Source organism: Protopterus annectens, chromosome 11.part0 (assembly GCF_019279795.1).
Source record: "Protopterus annectens isolate FY-2018-M chromosome 11.part0, PAN1.0, whole genome shotgun sequence".
Taxonomy (NCBI): domain Eukaryota; kingdom Metazoa; phylum Chordata; order Ceratodontiformes; family Protopteridae; genus Protopterus; species Protopterus annectens.
In genome coordinates, this window is record NC_056745.1 from 122,321,378 (window position 1) to 122,342,263 (window position 20,886).

A 20,886-nucleotide genomic window follows, 5' to 3' on the forward strand; every position below is an offset into this window, starting at 1 on the left:
TGACAATGTTTAAAGGTTTCATGATTACTAGTAAATAATTTGTACATTGCATGTTTTATTTGGTAAGGACATAAATGAGCTGGCACAAGGGAGTATGTACGTGGTTACAGAATTTTTATCACACAACACAAATGACCAGTGCTTGTATAGTTACCTGCAGGTGTTAATTATTATATTCCACACAGTATAGGCTACACAGTATAAAATAACTTGAGAGCATTACCTTATTGCATTAAGCTAAATGAAAGTGCTGTAGGTATGTACATGTTAAGAGATGAAGCAGATCAGCAGAATTGCCAGTACATCTTAAGACTTTGCATTTAAAACTGAGACATGCATAGCTAGTTAATCCTTTTGCTTTTCTGAATCATCCAATAAGTGAAGAAACTTTTAAATGCAATATAAATTTAATTATAATTGTTAACATGGAAAAGTTAACCGAAAAGGAACTCAAAAATTATTTAGATTAGCCAGCTCTGTTAATGTAGATTGATGAAACCCTGGCTGATTTTTTGCGCATCAGATTTGATTAGCAGCTTGGGTATCTGTTGGGACTAATGTGGGAAGGATGGCCATGCCTTTTCTGGTGCGGGTGGGACCGTAGCTATCCAGTAATGCAATCTGTTGGAGGAATGAGGACAGTAGTGAAAGAATGGCTTGTGTTCAGTCAGAGTTCCATGTCTCTTTCAGATGGAAAGCATATCTACTGAAAACCTTGTGTAACAGCAAGTCAGTCTGCTACTTCTGTATTAGACCATGTCTGACAACCTAAATGTCCAAATTGTATCTATTTTATACAGTTAGCTGATGCATTAAAATCAATGTTGTTGATTTGTCCTTTAAGCAATTTTCTTTGTCAAGAAAACTGTAAAGTCCGAAATAGGGAGTAGAGCAGGTTATCCTTCAGGAACACTCCTGTTTGCTGATTTATAACATCCTTGACAATTAGCCTTTTTATCTTTTAAAATAATTCAGTTGTAGTCTTTGATGCAGTTCATTCAATCGAAAAAGAATAAGATTCTTTCACATGAGAAAATATATCCTTCATGTTCGAACTTTATACACACACAGAGAGCAAAACATACACTGGAAGCTCTGGCATCCATCTTGGATTAATATAGCCCTTCACTGTAAGATGGACTGAATCAAACAGGACTTACTAATAGCACAGGCTGTACCATGCGTCTTATAGTAATAACCCACACCTGGGTGTGGGTAATGCTGGATTTACCCACGGTTGGCGTGGTTTGGTCCCGAGGGCGAAACAAAGACAACCATGGGTAAATCCAGCATTACCCACACCCAGAAGTGGGTTATTGCTATTATACAATGACATTATTTAAGAAAAGAAATAATTACTTTTCTTAAATAATGGCATTGTATAATGCCTCTTTGCTGCCCTTCCGCAGCTGTCTGGTGTTCCGCGGCAGTTCTGATGTACTGCGCATGTCTATGCAGTACATCAGAGCTGTGGGCAAAAGCAACGGAGAACGCAAGATCTCCGTTGCTTTTTACTGTCTCGCTATGTTAAATGGGTTTAACATAGCGAGACAGCTTTAAAATAAGCAACGGAGATCTCTGTTGCTTATTTTAAAGCTGTCTCGCTATGTTAAACCCATTTAACATAGCGAGACAGGTTTAAAAAAAAAGCAACTGAGATCGCAAGATCTCCGTTGCTTTTTACACACTGTGTCGCTGTGTTAAAGGAGTTTAACATAGCGAGACAGCTTTAAAAAAAGCAACTGAGATCTGCGTTGCTTTTTTTAAACCTGTGTCGCTATGTTAAACTCTTTTAACATAGCGAAATGTGTTTTATACTAACGGAAAAAGTCCGGGCGACCGGATCTTTTTCCGTTAGTATATTGAGGGATTTACAACGGGCACGCTGGTTGGGCTGGCCAATCAGCGTGCACGTTTTAGAGGAGGAATTGTATAATAGCATGACTAACCTTTCTTTTTGGTTAACTCTAACCTGTCTGTGTGGATATCTTAGAACTTTTGTTCTTATTAGAAAGCAAAAACTTCAATATTTGAAGATGTGCATAATTTTTATGTAAATGTGGCATAGGCTCAAATGGATATGATGAGAAGCAACTGTATAAAAGACCAGCCTGCCAAACAGTATATTGTATGTAACATCAAAGTTAGAACTAGACATTTAGCAGGAAAGCAGTTGTGCATAAAATGTGGTAATAATAACTAAGAAAAATGCTTTCTGTAATGTCTTTCAATCTGGTCTTACAGATAAATATAAAAAGAGTAGTGATCTATATTAAAAAAAATGTAGAGTGCAAATAGCTATGCTACAAGTGACACACATGGAAAGAACTGAACGTGTGAGTTTGATAAAGATTTTCATGATGGTTATTCAGCAGAATGTCTGCGGCAGAGGAAAAGAGAAGTACTTATATTAATTGCACGAGGAGCTCCAATAGTGATAGAAGAGGAAAACAAGGATAATAATGGAAGATGCATAGTACTAAGGGCCTACTGGAAAGGGAGGAGGATTACACTGGCATGCATTTACACTCCACCTAAAACTGCTGTAACGGAACTTAAGAAAATTCTGGGAGAAATAATCAGCTTTCAGCAAGGACTATTGCTTATAGGTGGAGACTGGACTTTGGTTTGCAAAAGTGAAGATGTGTCTGGAGGGCCCAGAAGGGAATAGGGTAGACGAATTTAAGGAATTGGTTTTGCAATTTTAATTCAGGAACTACTAGAGAAGATAGAATTTTTTTATGAAAATATAGCTAGGGAGTGGGATAAAATTGAAGTGGAGTTTAAAACTAGGGTGGAAATGAAGGAAAGGGAGATATGGCTAATAAGTTCAAGAACCATTTAGAGGGACTGACCAATGTTGAAGTATTGCAAATTAGGGGGAATCTCTCCGAATAAGAAAAGGAGCAACTGCAGAATGCTAAACAGAAAATAAAGGATTACCTCGATAATATGCACAAGTTTAGAAAGATTGCTGGTAAGCAACTGTTTTTTGATGATTCTAGAGCACAAAAACTGTTAGCACAATGACTTGGGCAACAGAAAGTGGAAAGGGCTGCCCTCAAGCTCAGGGACCCTATAACAAGGAAGATAACAAGAGATCCTGTAGAACTATTAGAAATATTTTGACAATTTTATGAAAGTTTATATAAAGCAGATAAATATGGAAATCAAGAAAAGGTACAAATGGAAATGTTTATGAAAGAATTAAAAATACCAAAGTTTGAGGTAGATGACGCTCAATTACTAACAGTTAGCCATTTTTTTTATCTCGTCTTCCTATCCTATGTATAACCAATGTACAGGAAAGTCCACAGGAATAGATGGTATTCCTGTGGAAGTTTGGAAGCTAGGAGTGGAAAACTGATAAAGATCTGGAAGGTTTTGTTTAACAGTATTTTAAGAGGAGGAGAAGCACCAATATCCTGGAAGAGAGCAATGGTGACTGTAATACCTAAAGAGGGGTAAAGATCCATCGGATCCGGCTTCATGCAGGCCCCTTTCAATACTTAGCCATGGTTATAAATGTATGTCTGTAATGGCTAAAAGAATAGCAAACATAATACCAAAATTGATATGGATCATTGTCGTTTTGTGGAGGGTATACAAACATTTGACAATATTAACAGAACATTGATGATCCAGAAGGAAGCAGAATGTAAGAAAATACTACTGTTGTTGGTAGGTCTTGATGCAGAGAAAGCATTTGACAGATTAGTCTGGGACTTCATGAGCAGGGCAATGGAAGCATTTGCTTTCACAGTTGTAAGGTTGATTGGGATTGGAGGTGAAAATTAAAATGTGTGGGGTCCCCTCTGCTAGCTTCTGCTTGAGTAGAGGAATGAGGTAGGGTTATCCCCTTTCCCCTTCATTTGCATTATATTTAGAACCATTGGCAAAGAAAATAAGGGACTTAGAAATTCAAGGATACAATTAGTATGGCAGTCAGGAAAAGCTGGTTTATTTGCAGATGATATTGTTTTATACATGACAAAACCAGAAAGGGACATTACAGTGTTGTGGAACATTTTAAAACTGTTTCAGACCTTCTCAGGATACAAAATTAATAATGCTAAAACAAAGGTTAGAGCAGTAAATGATGTGCCTACACACAAATTGGCCCAACAATACCCATATTTATTGGGATGTGATAAAAATGAAGTATTTGGGAGCATGGATTAGAAATTACTCTGTGGCAGCTAAGGATATGTAGGAAAAAATACTAAAAAGAAGATGATACAAAAAACTGAGAAACTGGAAGTTTCGTTATATGGATACTAAAATGCAAGCACTTAAAATGTTTTTAGGCCCTTTAGTCTTGTGCAAAAGTCAGGCATATTTTTTTATCAACCAGAGGAGAAGCTGTAGATAGCAATTAGATTTGAAGGATTTTATTTTGGAAGGAAAGACAGCAAGGGTCAAGTGGGATAATCTGATTCTTCTAATAGAACAAGGCGGGCTAGGATTACCCATTTTGAATGGGTATTTTAGAGCAACACATTTAAGGATCTTATACACAGCACTTTCAGAAAACTGTAATTCAAAGTGGAAAGGAGTGATGACTGATGATGATACAGGGGGCAAGTTCAAGAAATAAGGAGAGATTGGGATTTTGGATCCAGTATCTTAAGGAGAACAACAAAAATCATACAGAGTATTGTATTCAAAAATTAGCCGGAAGTGTTCTAAGACCTAAACCAGCAAGAGAATGGAGAAGAGATTCTGCCGATACGGACTGTGGTTAGGGATACAGATAATGGGCAAGAGGGGCCTGGAATTTATTGGAGAAAGCCTGCAAAGGAACCACGGTTGTTGTTGTTGGTCTTTTCGGCTTTTCCCAGTTAGGGGTCGCCACAGCGGAACTCCGGTCCGCTAATGCACCACTGCGGCTTCTTGGGAGGAAATAACTAGGCCATTGAACATATTATCATGGAACTTATAAACAAAGACATTGGCAAGCTTCAAACACTGGACCCCATGTAGTTTGGGTTCATGAAGGTCCGATCTTGTCTCCTGAACCTGATTGACTTCTTTGAATCAGTCTCCAGAGCTGTGGATGAGGGTAAGGCGGTACACACAGCCTATCTGGACCTCGTTAAGGCCTTTGACATCATCCCCCTCTCTGGAATCGTAGATAAACTTACTAAGCTGGGCATAAATCCCTACGTCACTCTATGGGTTGCCAACTGGCTTACTGACCAGAACCCACACTGTAAAAGTAGCCGACTCCAAATCCAGATCCAGACAAGTGGAGTACCTTCGGGTTCAGTCCTGGGACCGCTCTTGTTTGGCATCTACTTCTCTGAAGTACAGGCCAACACTAAGGGACTCTGGCTAACAAAGTTCGCAGATGACTGCAAACTGGGAGCCATTATTGAATCCCCAAATGAGGATATTCTCCAAAAGGGCCTTACAGAAACAGATGCTTGGTACCAGAGCCATGGGCTCAAGCTCAATGCTAAGAAATGTATAGGTTATCCCCTTTGGGAAAAAAACATGTACCCATGAATTACCACATAGGTGGCAGTACACTAAACACTGAAAGTGTGATGAGACTTGGGGACACAGGTGCACAGTGGTCTCACCTTCAATAACCACATCGCCACAACAGTCAGCAAATCCTTCTATGTGGCACACCTCATCACTAAGGGCTTTTCTTCCAGAAAAAAAGAGGTCATTGTCCCACTGTACTAATCCCTCATTAGACCCATTAGAGAATACAATGCCCCGTTTGGTATGTACCTCTCAGGACATCTGCAACAACTGGAAAGGCCACAGAAATACCTCACTAAAAGAATTTCAGGCCTAAAGCAGATGCCCTATTCTGACCATCTGAAAAAAACTCCTCCTATACTCTGTCGCATAGTGCTTCTGAGTAGATACTATGCGACACTGTACTCTGTCGCATAGTGTCTACTCAGAGGCAGTCTCTGCTTAACATAAAAGGTCATGTCAAACCCAGAGCTGTTGGATATGCTACACTTAAAGAAATCCCAATCCCTCAGAGACGCACGCTCCAGGGATCTAAACCTTGTCATCACAATGAACAAAACATGAGGAAGGGATAGGTTCCTGACCCAGAGACTCCCCAGACTCTGGAATAGACTGCCCATACATGACAAGCAGAGCGCCTCCTTGGCCCTCTTCAAAGGGAACCTTGATGATTGGATGGGAGAGAGGAAATTCACCCCAGGGATCACATCAGTCGCCCTGCTAGACAGGGGTCCAGGGAAGTTAAATACTGTGGGAAGAAATAGACAGGGAATTATGGCTAGGCTTGTACAGGCCATAGGGCCGATAGCCTAGTACCAACCTATGAACTTAATAGAATGGGAAGAGGCCAATAATTTATTTGGACTGCAAGTTAGAGATTGCCTTCCCAGAATATAGGCAAAGAGAAAGAAATAGGGGGCGGGTTCCTAATTGAAAGACCAGCACGGGGGGGGGGGGTTCCTAAATGAAAGACCAGCACTGGTAGAGTTTTTAGTATAGTATAGAACAGAAGCTGCCATTAAAAAAGGAATAATTAGTAGAGCATATAAAATATTGCATGATAATGATAATTTTAATTATAAGAATCAATCAGAGGAGCTTAGAAAGGATTGGGAAGACAGATTGGATAAGCAATTCATAAAGAGACAATGGGGGGATTATATGTATATATCCCAAATATGCAACCATCTAGAAGATTTAGGATCTTTGCCTGGAAGTGTTTACATGGGTATTTTTATACCCCAAGTAGACTCCAACAAATTTTTCCTCAGGTGGGTAGCAAATGTTTGAGGTGTGATGGCAAGAAAGAGGCGGCTGGGAAAATAATTTTTTGAGTGTGTAATGAGCTGGCAGACTTTGGGGATTCCCTACAAACCCCTCTGTCGGATATGCTGGATGAGTGAATTGGATTGACTGGGGAGATTTTTTGAGTTATGATACAGAATCAGAATTGCCTGGACACAGTAAAGCCTTGCCGAGTCTAATAAAGGTGGCTGCCAAAAAAGCAGTTACTAGAAAATGGAGATGAAAGTGTAAACCAACAATACTAGGAGTAGTGACTATAGTAACCGATAAAACAACAGGAACTGGGATCGTTAGAAAAGGGAGGGAGCAAACTACATAGGAAAAATGGGAATTGTGGGAACAGTACATGCAGAGAAGGAATGAGGTTTAATTAGAGTGACAATCATATTGCCAAAATAGTTAGGAAATCCTTCTATGTGGCCCATCTAATTACTAAAGGGTTCACATCTAGAAATAAAGAGGTTATAGTGCCCCTCTACTTGTCACTCATTAGACCCATCATAGAGTACAATGCCCCATTTGGGATGTACCTCACAAGACACTTCCAACAGCTGGAAAGACCTCAAAAGTACCTCAGCTGGAAAGACCTCAAAAGTACCTCACCAAGAGGATTACTGGCCACAAACATATATCCTATGCAGCCCGACTGAAAAAACTCTGGCTATACTCTGTGATCTCTGAGGTGATCTCTGCGTGACTTACAAAGCCATGTCCAACTCAGAATTGATGGACATGCTCCACCTAAAGAAATCCAAGTCACTGCGAGCCACTCGCTCTAGTGAGCTAAACCTCGCCACAACAATAAATAGAACATGCTGGAGGGATAGATTCCTGTCAGAGACTCCCCATGCTTTGGAACAAAATTCCAAATTACATCAGGCAGAGCCCATCACTAACACTCTTCAAGAGAAACCTTGACGAGTGGATGGGTAACAGAAAATACACCCCTGGGATCACTTCATTGGCTCTGCTTGACAGAGGATCAGTTAATTAATCAATAGGGTGGCGAAAGCAGACACACTCTGGCTAGGCTTATAAATGCCCTCGGGCAGATAGCCTAGTACCTACCTATGAACCTAAAAATCCTAGGATGCAGAAACACTCCCTTACCATCCTCAGTAAGAAGCTGAGATCCCTCATAAAATCCTCCAAAGCTAGTTACGAAAATAAAATTGCCAAAGATTCCAAAGACGGCCACAAGACATTCTATAGCTATGTCAAGAATCTAAATGGCAATCCTCAGATCTGGTCTGAGCTACATTAAAATGGCATTAAATGTACTGATCCCAAGGATATTGTCAATATCATGGCAGATCGATTCAGTACCAACTTCACCACCCTCTCAGCCCCTAAAGGGCCCATCTCAATACCGAAAGATTACCAAATTCCAGTAATCATGGCCACACAGGTAAAAACTGCACTCTCCAAAGCTAAGAATACAGCATCCGTGGGACCAGATGACATTCTGGGCTGTGTACTACATGAACTACAGAAATGAACTGGCACCTCACCTAAGTGTCATGTTTTAATCATAGCCTCACCTCAGGCTTCGTGCCCACTGAGTGGCGCACAGCTCAGTTATCCCACTCCACAAGGGGGGATCCACCATGGATCCTGGGAAATACTGTCCCATTAGTCTGATAGCCTGATATGCAAGGCCATGGAATGTATTATCATGGAAGTTTATAAACAAAGACATTGGCAACCTTTAAAAACTGGATCCCACCCAGTTTGGGTTTGTAAAGGGCCGATCCTGTCTCCTGAACCTGATTGACTTCTAACCAGTCTCCAGAGCTGTGGACGAGGGTAAGGTGGGTCCACACAGCCTATCTGGACTATCTCCCACTCTGGAATCAGATAAACGTAAGATGGGCATTAATCCCTACATCACTCAGTGGGTTGCCAACTGACTTACTCCCTGAACCCACACTGTAAAAGTAGCCGACTCCAAATCCAGCTCCAGACAAGTGGAGTATCTCAGTTCAGTCCTGGGACTGCCCTTGTTTGGCATCTACTTCACTGAAGTACAGGCCAACACTAAGGGACTCTGGCTAACAAAGTTTGCAGATGACTGCAAACTGGGAGCCATTATTGAATCCCCAAATGATGTAGATATTCTACAAAAGGGCCTTACAGAAACAGATGCTTGGTGCCAGAGCCATGGGCTCAAGCTCAATGCCAAGAAATGTATAGTTATCCCCTTTGGGAAAAAAACATGTACCCATGAATTACCACATAGGTGGCAGTACACTAAACACCGAAAGTGTGATAAGAGACATAGGGACACAGGTGGACAATGGTCTCACCTTCGATGAGCATATCACCACAACAGTCAGGAAATCCTTCTATGTTGCACACTTCATCATTAAGGGCTTTTCATCCAGAGAATAGAATGCCCCATTTGGTATGTACCTCTCAAGACATCTGCAACAACTGGAAAGGCCGCAGAAATACCTCACTAAAAGAATCACAGGCCTAAAGCAGATGCCCTATGCTGACCATCTAAAAATATTTCAGCTATACTCCGTCACATACCGTCTACTCAGAGGCGATCTCTGCTTAACATACAAGGCCATGTCAAACCCAGAGCTGTTGGACATGCTACACTTAAAAAAAATCCCAATCCCTCAGAGCCACATGCTCCAGAGATCTAAACCTCGTCATCACAATGAACAAAATATGCTGGAGAGAGAGGTTCCTGACCCAGAGACTCCCCAGACTCTGGAATAGACTGCCCATAAAAAAGATCTAAATTTAGGTCCTTAAAACATTCCATATTCAACCTGATTATGTTGAAGATGGAGTTTGGGTATGGAAGTAATATACATTCTGCCACTGTCACTAAGGGGCCACTGCCTAATCACCTTTACAGTTGTCAACAACCCTATAAAACTACCCACAAAATTTAAAAGTCTTAAGAAACCACGGAAGAACAAATTTCTCACACCTCACAACTGAAACCATGTGCTCTTAATTACATGACCCTAATACAGTAACTGTAAACTTAATCAACTTTCTACTCCAGCTGCAAGACAAATTTTTTCTACCTATCCATAGGCTTTATAAACCCACCAAAACTGACACTCCATCCACTGAGCTCAAACATAAGAGATGAGGCATAGCAAAAATGGAAACGGACCTTCGCAACTGACAACTGCGTCTCCTTTATCGTCTTGCGTAACCTAACCAAGAAGTCTGTCAGAAGGCACAAACAAATCTCTGAACAAAGAGCAGTTTACCCTCTTACATTCCCCCAAACACTTTTGGAAAGAGGTTAACCTACAGTACTTACAGGAAAATCTCCTCATGATAACTTGTCTACAAATACCATTCAGTGTAGTACAGCAAAACTTTCTCCAGAGGATTTCCTTAAGGAATCTAGCAACCTCCCATCGGTAAACTGCACACCACCCACAGATCACGCATTACCCACCCCACCACCATTCATCCCCCCTCTTCCAGTTCAAATACATAAATCCCAAAGAAGTCTCTCTTCTACTTCAAAATATTTCCACTGATACCCCTCCCGGATCTGACAACATAAACCACTGGTTCACATATCATTTCAGAGGGCATCAATGTCTTCCTCTCTCACACATACATATAATTTATGTCTTACAAAAAACATTATGCTGCTGATTTGGAAAACTGCCCTAATTAAACACCCCCCCCCCCAAAAGAAATCACCTCGAAAGATACCTCTCTTCCATCCAGTATCCATCGTCCTAATTCTGGGCAAACATCTTGAAAAGATGATCTATACCAAACTCTCCCTTTATATCCAGCAGTACCACCTGCTCTCCACCAAACAACATGGATTTTCACTTGGACAAAGCACTGTGACATCCTGCTAAACACTAATAGTGGCCTCCTTATAGGTACCCTGTTTATAGACATGACAAAGGCATTTGACTTCATTGATCACTATCTTCCAAAACAAATTGAAATTGTTATCAGTCCAGATGGTGCTCCCTGGTTTAAAAACGTCCTCATCGACATGCGCTTCAGAGTTAAAATAGGATTCTCTCAGTTAGAAACTGCACCTGTTACCAAAAGTGTACCACAAGGATCCATTCTTGCTCTCCTCGTCCTCTTCATATTCATTAACAAACTTCCTTGTGACCTCCCACATCTCCTACTTAGACATGGTCATTTACATATCACAGTCACAGCAGCGTTCTGTGCCAAATGCAGTCAGACATACATGAGCTCCACCAGTGGCTCATAAATCATAAATAACTAACTTTTCAACTCCATAAAGAGCAGAACTGTGCTTTTTGGAACTCCACAGAAAATTTGCAAAGCACCTGTTTCTCTGTCTTTGTTGACCTTTGCAGCCATGCCATAGAGATGACCACCACCTTCAAATACCTAGGACTATGACTTGATCAGTCATTAAACTTCCATTTCCACATAGACATAGTGAGAGCTGGAATAAACTCCCTCCCATTTGCAGCCATGCCTCAGAGATGACCACCACCTTCAAATACCTAGGACTATGACTTGATCAGTCATTAAACTTCCATTTCCACATAGACATAGTGAGAGCTGGAATAAACTCCCTCCCATTCTGGGCCAAAAAGATCTCCCCTTTTCTATACCAATCAACCAGAGCAGCCATTGACAGAGGAGTTCTCCTTTCTTTACTTGAATATGGGCTTCCACTTTTTGCTTCTCCCTCCAAGGAAAACATCGCCATGCTCCATACCATCTCTAATGTCATCTGCTGATAAATTGCAAACTCTCCTTTTAATATGAGTGTCACTGTGTCACCCTAGATAAAGCCAAATGGTTACCCGTAAAACAAAGATCTGACCTACTTTTAGAATCCCAACTTTACCAACTACTCCAATTGCACACATTTGCTTCCTTTGCAGCTAGACTTCATGAACAAAAACTCTTCATACAACCAAGTTACACTACTCACAAGCTACTCCAACTCTAATTACCCCCTAGAACCAAACTCCACAATACTGCACATGCTTTATCTTCTCGGGCACCTGCTTTTCTTGGCAAGTACCCCCGACTGACATTAAGGAAATCAACGCTTATACCAAATTCAGAATGCTACTACTTCATCCAAGCCAAATGCTCCTGCTTCAACACAAGACATATCACCTAAACTATCTCCTTTCTGAGTCTCTCCTCCTCTCTCAAGGTTCACTGAAGATTGACCTGCTATAGAAACTAATGCATATATTGTACATTATACTTTGCTTGATTGTACACTGCACTGTGCTTGTGCTCTGGATGTATATACACTTTTTTTCTGTGTAATTAGTCTGAACTATTTTGTGTTGCTTACAAAACATTTCACAAACAAAAAATACAAAAATGTATTTCTCCTGGGCTTATCCTGAAATTGGTCAATATTGATCGGTACATTACCCCAGTAAACAAACAAACAAACACTACAAAAAAGAATCATCTAAATGGTCCCACCAGACCCTAATGATTTAGGATTATTCTTGACTTTTGACATCCACCCCCCCCCCCCCCCGAAAAACAGAGCATTAAGTCAATACTGGGTCTCAGTGGCCTAAACACTTGCCCAAAGCAGACTGTTTGAATAGTCGCAGTACAGTAAGCCCAGCTATGCTATTCAGAAGTAGATTGGAATATTGTCCTTAGACCTCCAAGACTCTTGCCTAAACATAAATCTAAACAAGGAGTCCAAGAAGTGTTTGAGCCTGTGGAAGGGAGCCAGTCATTACTAGCAATCCTGTTGCATTGTTGCAATTTACCTCTTGCAACTTGTGTTGTATCGCCTCTGTAGGCAGCAATTTTTTTCCTTTTTAACATTTGTTCCTATAGACCATTTAAGAGCAAATGTGTGAAATGGAAGCTGCTTTCTTGAGGAAAAAATCAGCCCCCCCCCAAAAAAAAAACTGAAAAAATATATGTATAATTTATATTCACACGTGTGTGTGTGTGTGTGTGTGTGTGTGTGTGTGTGTGTGTGTGTGTGTGTGTGTGACATAAGTAAAATAAATTCCATCTTCTTCTTCTTCTTTCGGCTTTTTCCCTGTTAGGGGTCGCCACAGCGGATCACCTTGTCCGCACATTGAATGGCAGTGGAGTTTTACGGTGTCGAGTTGCCAGCCCGGCGCCCAACCTTCCACAGAAGGCACACTCACACGCACACCTAGGGCCAATTTAGAGTGTCCAATCCACTTGCAGCATGTCTTTGGGATGTGGGAGGAAACCGGAGCACCCGGAGGAAACCCACGCGACCACAGGGAGGACATGCAGACTCCGCACAGAAGGCACCCCAGCCGAGGATCGAACCGGAGAACCTCTTGCTGTGAGGCGACAATGCTAACCACTGCACCACCATGGCCGCCCTAAGTAAAATAAATTCCATAAAAAATAATTATTGTGACACTAGGAAATTTACACTTCTCAAGGTGTGTGTGTGTGTGTGTGTGTGTGTGTGTGTGTGTGTGTGTGTGTGTGTGTGAGATTTCCTGAGATTCACTGTTGGTCAGCATTATTCATACTCTTCTCTAAAAGTAGTATTTCTTCTTTAAGCCTTTCTCCTGTATGCTGTTCTTGTGAGAATTTTTAACAGTCTGTTACAGCAAAAAGCATTTGGAACATTAAATAACCATGTAACTGAAAAATGTTTTGCTGAGAATGGGGACTGTTTGATGGTTGGCAGGTGCAGGGGGTGGGTACATGAAAATAAATCGTAGTCTGGTTACTTAAAAACTAGGTAATCAACAGATTTATTTTGTATGAACCTGCTTTTTAAATCTTCCTGTACAAAATAGGTAATCAGTGACTTTCATACACTTGATAAACTGAATTGTAATGGACTTATTTCTAACATATTATCTAGTGTTACATGTATTAAAAAGAAGGTATCCTGATGCAACAGGGGAACATTCTGGTTATGCTCCTGAGGAAAAGAAAGGAGGCAAATGAAGCAATAGATCCCGTCTGTTTAATGGGATATACTGATTGTCTGTCAGTCTGCCAAGTCTGTATTGATAGAGCCAATTGGTAACGCACATGGCCTTTTACTCTTGAAAGCATTTATCGTGATAAAGTAGATTTAACATAATATCAGGTTCTATGCTGAGAATATGCCAACAACTTGGTAAATACAGCAGAGAAATGCATTCATGACATTTGAAGTGCAATTAACTTATTCTTGTTTTGTGACTGCACTATTAACAGCTAATACGTGAAGCATGAACTTGCTTCCTACTGAGAAATAGGCCAATACTAAACAGGGTTGCAAGCATTTCTTTATAGTGTGTGCCACAGTAATTGCATTGCTAAAGACATCATGTAATCATATAGTCATACTGGTTTGTGAATTGAAGACTCGTCTGCTGAGCTGGTGGCATTTTGAATCAAATTAGCCAAAGTTATTTTTGTCAATGTATTACTAAAAATGCACAAATGTTCATAAAGTAGAGATACGCTACTAAGTGTTTGGCACTTGTGCTTCGTTGTATTGGATGGCCTATTTGTAACTACTACAGCTGCGCAGAGCTCTCTCTCTCTCTCAATTTCTTTCTCCTTAAAACCTAATTTTATACTGTCATGTTCTTTCAATGAGTGGGCATTAATTTATATGCTACAACTAAATGCAGTCAAGTTTACAATTGCTTTAATGTCTTGGGAATGGATCATAATGTTAATATGTTGAGAACTGCTTTGTCTTTATTACTGCCCCACATAGCGAAGTGTGAGGGACAAGTAAACACTGCTAAAGTAAGAAGCCAGCCTAAGTCGAGCACAGTGTACGAATCGACAAGTAAATGTCACTGAATGCTCAAAAATCAGAACCTCCGAAAACCTTTAGTTAAGGTACCACTGAACAAGTTTGCATTTATGTAGAGGGATATGTACATGCTAAAACTAAGCACCGTTAAGGCATAACGTTCCAGTTTGTGTCATAGTATTGGCAGAGAACTAAGTGGGATTTTTGTTGTTTGCTGGTATCCCATTTGCTTTGTTTCCTGCAGGTACTTGAAGCAGCTGGAAGTTTCTAAGATTCAATACTTAAAAGTAAAGGAGTTGTTTATTTGCATTACTGCGGAGCCCCTTTCCTTTATTCTCCCAGTTCATTTGGTTACTGTGGTTTCAGCCCAACCCCCAGGAGGGCTGCTATAGATTGTCGATTGCAGACTGCCTAGACTTGCTGTGGATTGTTTGTTTTTTATTTATTTTTTTTTCTTTTGACCGCGAGGGTTGGACTTTAAGAAATCGGTGCAACTAACTCTGAAGAAATGTTTTGAAACCTGTGTGGTTCCTTTATGTTTCATGTGCTTTTGCTGCATTATTTCACTTAATGGTTTGTAATTGTTGGGAGTATGTTATATTTTTTCATTGACTTTTGGGAGGGTGATATAGTAGTTAGTGTTTACCTTACAAGATACAAGGTGCAGGGTTTGATTCTCATATGGGGCAATTGGCTAGGCTTAAAATGGCCTACAAGGGCAGTTAGGTTCATAGAGGAATACTAGGCCATGAGTTCCCTCTAATATTAATTACTTGTAAGTGAAGCAGTAGTGAGCTCTTGTGTTATCACGGTCTGTTGACATAGTAACCTGCAGTGGTGGAATCACTGTATTGTAATCGCAGGTAGGGAAAAGGCAGTACAGACAGGTACTGAAAACTGCCTTGGTGTATGCGTCACCTAATAAAAAGCAAGGAGGATAAATGCTGTTTATAATTTGCCATTTTGTTGGACTGTGTCTAAATGAATTTTAATTCAGTTACCTAAAAGCTGTCTGTTTTCAGTTAACTGTTGGTTACTGCAAACATAATTAATGTTTTTAATTAAATGTACCTTTGTTTTATTTTTAAGGCACTATTGGAATGAAAGTGCGACATATCAAGCCAGAACTCAAAGCATGGGAAGCCATGGATCAGTCCTGAGTTTTGCATTGTTTATGGGTTGACCTGTGATAATATTCCAGTGCAAAAGCTGAAACGTTTAATCCATATTCCTTGCAAGGTTTTAAACTGGTGTAGGTCAAAACCTTAGTCATGTATGGAAGTGCTCGTTCTGTTGGTAAAGTTGAGCCAAGCACTCAGAGTCCTGGACGTTCACCGAGGTTACCTCGATCACCTCGTTTAGGCCATCGCCGCACCAACAGTACTGGGGGCAATTCTGTGGGGAACACTGGAGCAGGCAGTGGGAAAACATTGTCAATGGAAAATATTCAGTCTCTTAATGCTGCTTATGCAACATCCGGTCCTATGTATTTGAGTGACCATGAAAACGTTGGTACTGAAGTTCCAAAGAATACCATGACCTTGGGGCGATCTGGAGGACGGCTTCCTTATGGTGTAAGAATGACAGCTATGGGAAGCAGTCCTAATATCTCTTCCAGTGCAGTTTCCAGTGATGCCATTGTTTTTGGGGAACATCACATTCCTCCAGTTAGCCTTGCTTCTACGGTACCACACTCTCTACGGCAGGCTCGAGATAACACTATCATGGATTTGCAGACACAGCTTAAGGAAGTTCTTCGGGAGAATGACCAGCTTCGAAAGGATGTAGAGGTCAAGGAGAGCAAGCTGAGTTCCTCAATGAACAGCATCAAGACTTTCTGGAGTCCAGAGCTGAAGAAGGAGCGGGCTTTAAGGAAGGAGGAAGCCTCAAAAATTACTATCTGGAAGGAACAGTTTAGGGTGTTAACGGATGAAAGTCAGGTATGTTCTTGTTTCTCCTTTTGTCTTGGTCTGTAAATGTGAATTCTGTTTTCCTGTTGAGGGCCTTTCTTGTGGTGTCCCGTAGCCTGCTGCTGTGAGATAACATCCTGTTAGATACTCTATTTATATTCCATACCTTTTAACAGAACAGGAGAGGTTTTTCTCATACTTTTAATTGCACGTGATATTTACCACATTCACTAGAACAGAACAAGGCAATCTCTTCCACCTTTGATCACTTGTATAGGGCTGTTACTGACTGTGTGCTTTTAGTATTTGCCACTAGCAAGTTGACTTCTGTAGCAGCAGATTGATCCTTATTGACCGTTACAGGGTTCACCAACAAATGCTTTGATTCTGTAATTAACAGAATGTCCTGGCTCAGAGTGTAAGAAGAATTGATGTGTTCTGATTTTACCCCTTCACAATGAAGATAACATGGATATAGTTGCATATGTTGAAGTAAGATTGCCCAAGTTAAAAAATGTGTATCTTTATTGAGCTAATGTTGTATGACAGTGTTAAATGAATGATGGGTGAAGCAACATTAATTTAATGTGCAATTTTGTAGTAAAATCTTCTTGGTCTGGATGTTGTATGTAGGACTTTGTCCAAAAGCAGTTTTGGCAAACAGTTTCAAACCATTTTTTTCTGTTTTTGATTTCTCTCAGGTTAATGTAAATAACTCTTGAAATTGCTTGTTACATGTTTTCTTAAGATTTGTTTACTTTCTGCATTTGTAGCAATCTTGGGGGGGGGGGCTGCATTTGTAGCAATCCTGGGGGGGGGGGGGGCATATCGTTTGAAGTGGTCAAATTCACAGCTAAGGCAAGTGGCCCCTAATCCCCTTTTGCAAGTTAAATTACCCTTTGTCAGGATGGGCATAACAAATGCTTCACAAAATTTAGTATGTAGAGTGTCCTATATCCTTTACATGCAGTCGTTTTAATCAGCACTAGAATGCTCCATATTTTGTATGTCAGCCATAGTATATATACTGCACTGTTTTGTATTGTTTTACACATTCACCCTGTATCATTGAGAAATTAATTTCTCGACTTTTACTGTTTTACTGTAGTATATGTGAGTTAGTTTTCTTGCCATCTGCTAGCCTTTGTTCTGGAAGCATTTGTGTGTTTTTTTTTTTTTTTTTTTTGCAGGCACAGTTTTATGAGGTTGCATAAATATAAATGAAAATTTTTACAGTTGTATGTTGAAGAGGAGTGGTACCTTTTACATAAAGCTGCAATTATGCAGTTAGTGATTTTTACGCAGGTCCCCATTATTCTTGTTATGTGAAGTACATTTAGCAGGACAACCATAATTTGTGCAAGTCTTGCCAGATAAAAGCTTTGAAAAGTAAGAAACCCTGAGCAGTGTATTGGAAAATCAGTTGTTGTTTCATTTATTAGAACATACTGTCTTTATGTAATTACGTTCTATCATCTCCCTGGCTGCAGATATAAGGATTTCATCCTTTTTTTATATGTGTTTCATTTTCTAGGCTTATATATTAAAATTAACTTGAGATGCCAGAATTCAAAATGTATTTGCTGCTTAGCTGTTAAGATTTTTTTTCCCATCTAATTTCCTTAATGCTTAGAAAGTGTATTACTTGTATTTGTAGGCTATGAAATAAATATGTCGACCAGGCACATTTTCCTTATACATTTTTACTTTACTTTGAGATGTGTTAAAAAGATAATATACCTTTTGTAAGTTTTGAGATAAGGACGACTGAGAAGCTGCCACCACAATTCCATTTGTTTTCTTCTGGCTCTTTGGGTTCAGAACACAGGAATAAAGTGCTGAAGTTTTGATCTGTGCTTAGAAATGCAATTTTAGCAAACTATTACTAATTTATTGGCCCATCGAACACCTAACATGAGTGGTACCTCATTGGTAGATATCCTATAGTACACTACAAGAATTGCATAAGAAAATATGGCCCTGACTTTAAAGAAAACTGTTTGTATTCTTTTCTTAAGTGCTGTATTTGGCTGGAGACCATGAGGCCTGACATAGCAGTCTCAACTGCAGTGCAGGTTTGAGGAGCAACCCCGCCCTTAAGAGCCCTTTGTCCATCTCCCTTAACAGGGAGTCACAGATGATGGACAGATTTGTCAGGTATTTACATATATAGATTTATATGTATGTATATATCTATTTATATAAAGTGTGTGTGTGTGTGTATATGTGTGTGTGTGTGTGTGTGTGTGTGTGTGTGTATATATATATATATATATATATATATATATATATATATATATATATGTATGTATGTGTATATATATATATATGTATGTATGTATATATATATATGTATATATATATATATATATATATATATATATATGTATGTATATATATATATATATATATATATATATATATGTATATATATATATGTATGTATGTATATATGTATGTATATATATATATGTATATATATATATATATATATATATATATATATGTATGTATATATATATATATATATATATATATATATATATATATATATATTATCATCTTCTTCTTTCGGCTGTTCCTGTTAGGGGTCACCACAGCAGAGCACCTGTTTCCATTTCTTTCTGTCCTCTGCATCTTGCTCTGTCACACCAACCACCTGCATGTCCTCTCTCACCACATCCATAAACCTTATCTTAGGCCTTCCTCTTTTCCTGTTACCTGGTACTTCATCCTTAGCATCTTTTTCCCAATATACTCAGCATCCCTCCTCAGCACATTTCCAAACCAACGTAATCATGCCTCTCTGGCTTTGTCTCCAAACCTTCCAACCTGGGCTGACCCTCTAATATACTTATTCCTAATCCTGTCCACCCTCGTCACACCCAGTGCAAATCTTAACATCTTTAATTCTGCCACATCCAGCTCAAACTCCTGCCTTTTTGTCAATGCCATTGTCTCCAACCCATATAACATAGCTGGTCTCGCTACCCTCTTGTAGGTACTAGGCTATCGGCCCAAGGTCCTTTGTAAGCCTAGGAACAAACAAGAGCCAGCAAACGGTTCCCAAAGCTTTATTGAAATAAATATAGTGTCAAAGACACTAACACTCTCTTGACCAAAATTGTGACAAAAACATGCCTCAGACTAGTTTCGGTAAGATACCTTCTTCAGTGAGGGAAAATAACTATCACAATTCCATTAGACAGACTCCATATTTATATAGTTGTTTAGCCAATAAACAAATGGCTAACAATCAACTGAAAATTTGTAGTCATACAAATCATTATTTAAAGACATGCACTACCATGAAACCTATGTTATAGATGGAAATACATAGATGCACTAACTGTGCATGGATAATACTGTATCAACAAAAATATTATGTCAATAATAATAATATACAGCCAAGGTGTGGTGTAAAATAACATATAAATATGTATGATAATTTATAAATGGTCATTTAATCCAGGTGGAAAAAGGGCTCCCAAATGTATAATCCAATATTTTTCTTTCTTACTTAGAACGCTCTGCCAGCCTATCTGGTTTGATCTATTTCCCTGTACTTTATCAATAGCACAAAATATAAATTTGGCAGATGGATGCTTAATAGTATGTTGATATAGGGCGTTGCTAATTTTATGAGTCCGAATGTCACTACGATGTTCTCCTATTCGGATTCTGAGGGACCGTGAGGTTTTACCAACATAAAAAGCCTGACAATGACATATAGCTAAATAAATCACCCAACATGTTGAACAATTAGCAAATATGAATATCAAATATCTTACTGGTATTGGCACTAGAGAATTCCTTAGTTTTATTGATACTTGCACAGGAGGTGCAATGACCACAAGGGAAAGTCCCCAGTAGCTCATCCCCAGTGATGGTGAGTTGTCTGTATGTTGCACCTCCACTATCCTGATGTTTATAATGGGAAAATAACATACCCAAAGTTTTGCCCCTCCTGTAAGAAATGGAACATTGATCAGTCAGAATATGGCGTAGATGTTCATTAGCCATAAGTATGTTCCAATTATTGTTCAACACATTTCTAATAAGTTGGTGATTTTTCCCAAAAGTAGTGATGAATCGAATGGTATCTCCTTTAACATCATCCTTGATCTGATATTGTAAAAGATCTGATCTCAGCTGTTGATCTGTCCACACCCTAGCACTAGATATGTCCCTAATTGAATAACCTCTATCCAAAAATCTCATATTCAAATCCTTTTTGGCATCCTCATAATCTTGAGGAGATGAATTAATACCTCCTGTGCAAGTATCAATAAAACTAAGGAATTCTCTAGTGCCAATACCAGTAAGATATTTGATATTCGCATATCTGCTAATTGTTCAACATGTTGGGTGATTTATTTAGCTATATGTCATTGTCAGGCTTTTTATGTTGGTAAAACCTCACGGTCCCTCAGAATCCGAATA

General features: G+C 39.5%; 1 protein-coding gene across 1 annotated transcript in view; it reads left to right on the plus strand.

Moving 5' to 3' along the window:
* ERC1 (ELKS/RAB6-interacting/CAST family member 1) overlaps nt 1-20,886 on the plus strand; it is a 3,640,161-nt gene that overhangs the window by 23,587 nt on the left and 3,595,688 nt on the right. Inside the window, exon 2 of the mRNA XM_044087500.1 lies at nt 15,623-16,473. Within this exon, the coding sequence (XP_043943435.1) occupies nt 15,805-16,473 (669 nt within the window). The 5' untranslated portion in view covers nt 15,623-15,804. The remainder of the gene's footprint in view (nt 1-15,622; nt 16,474-20,886) is intronic.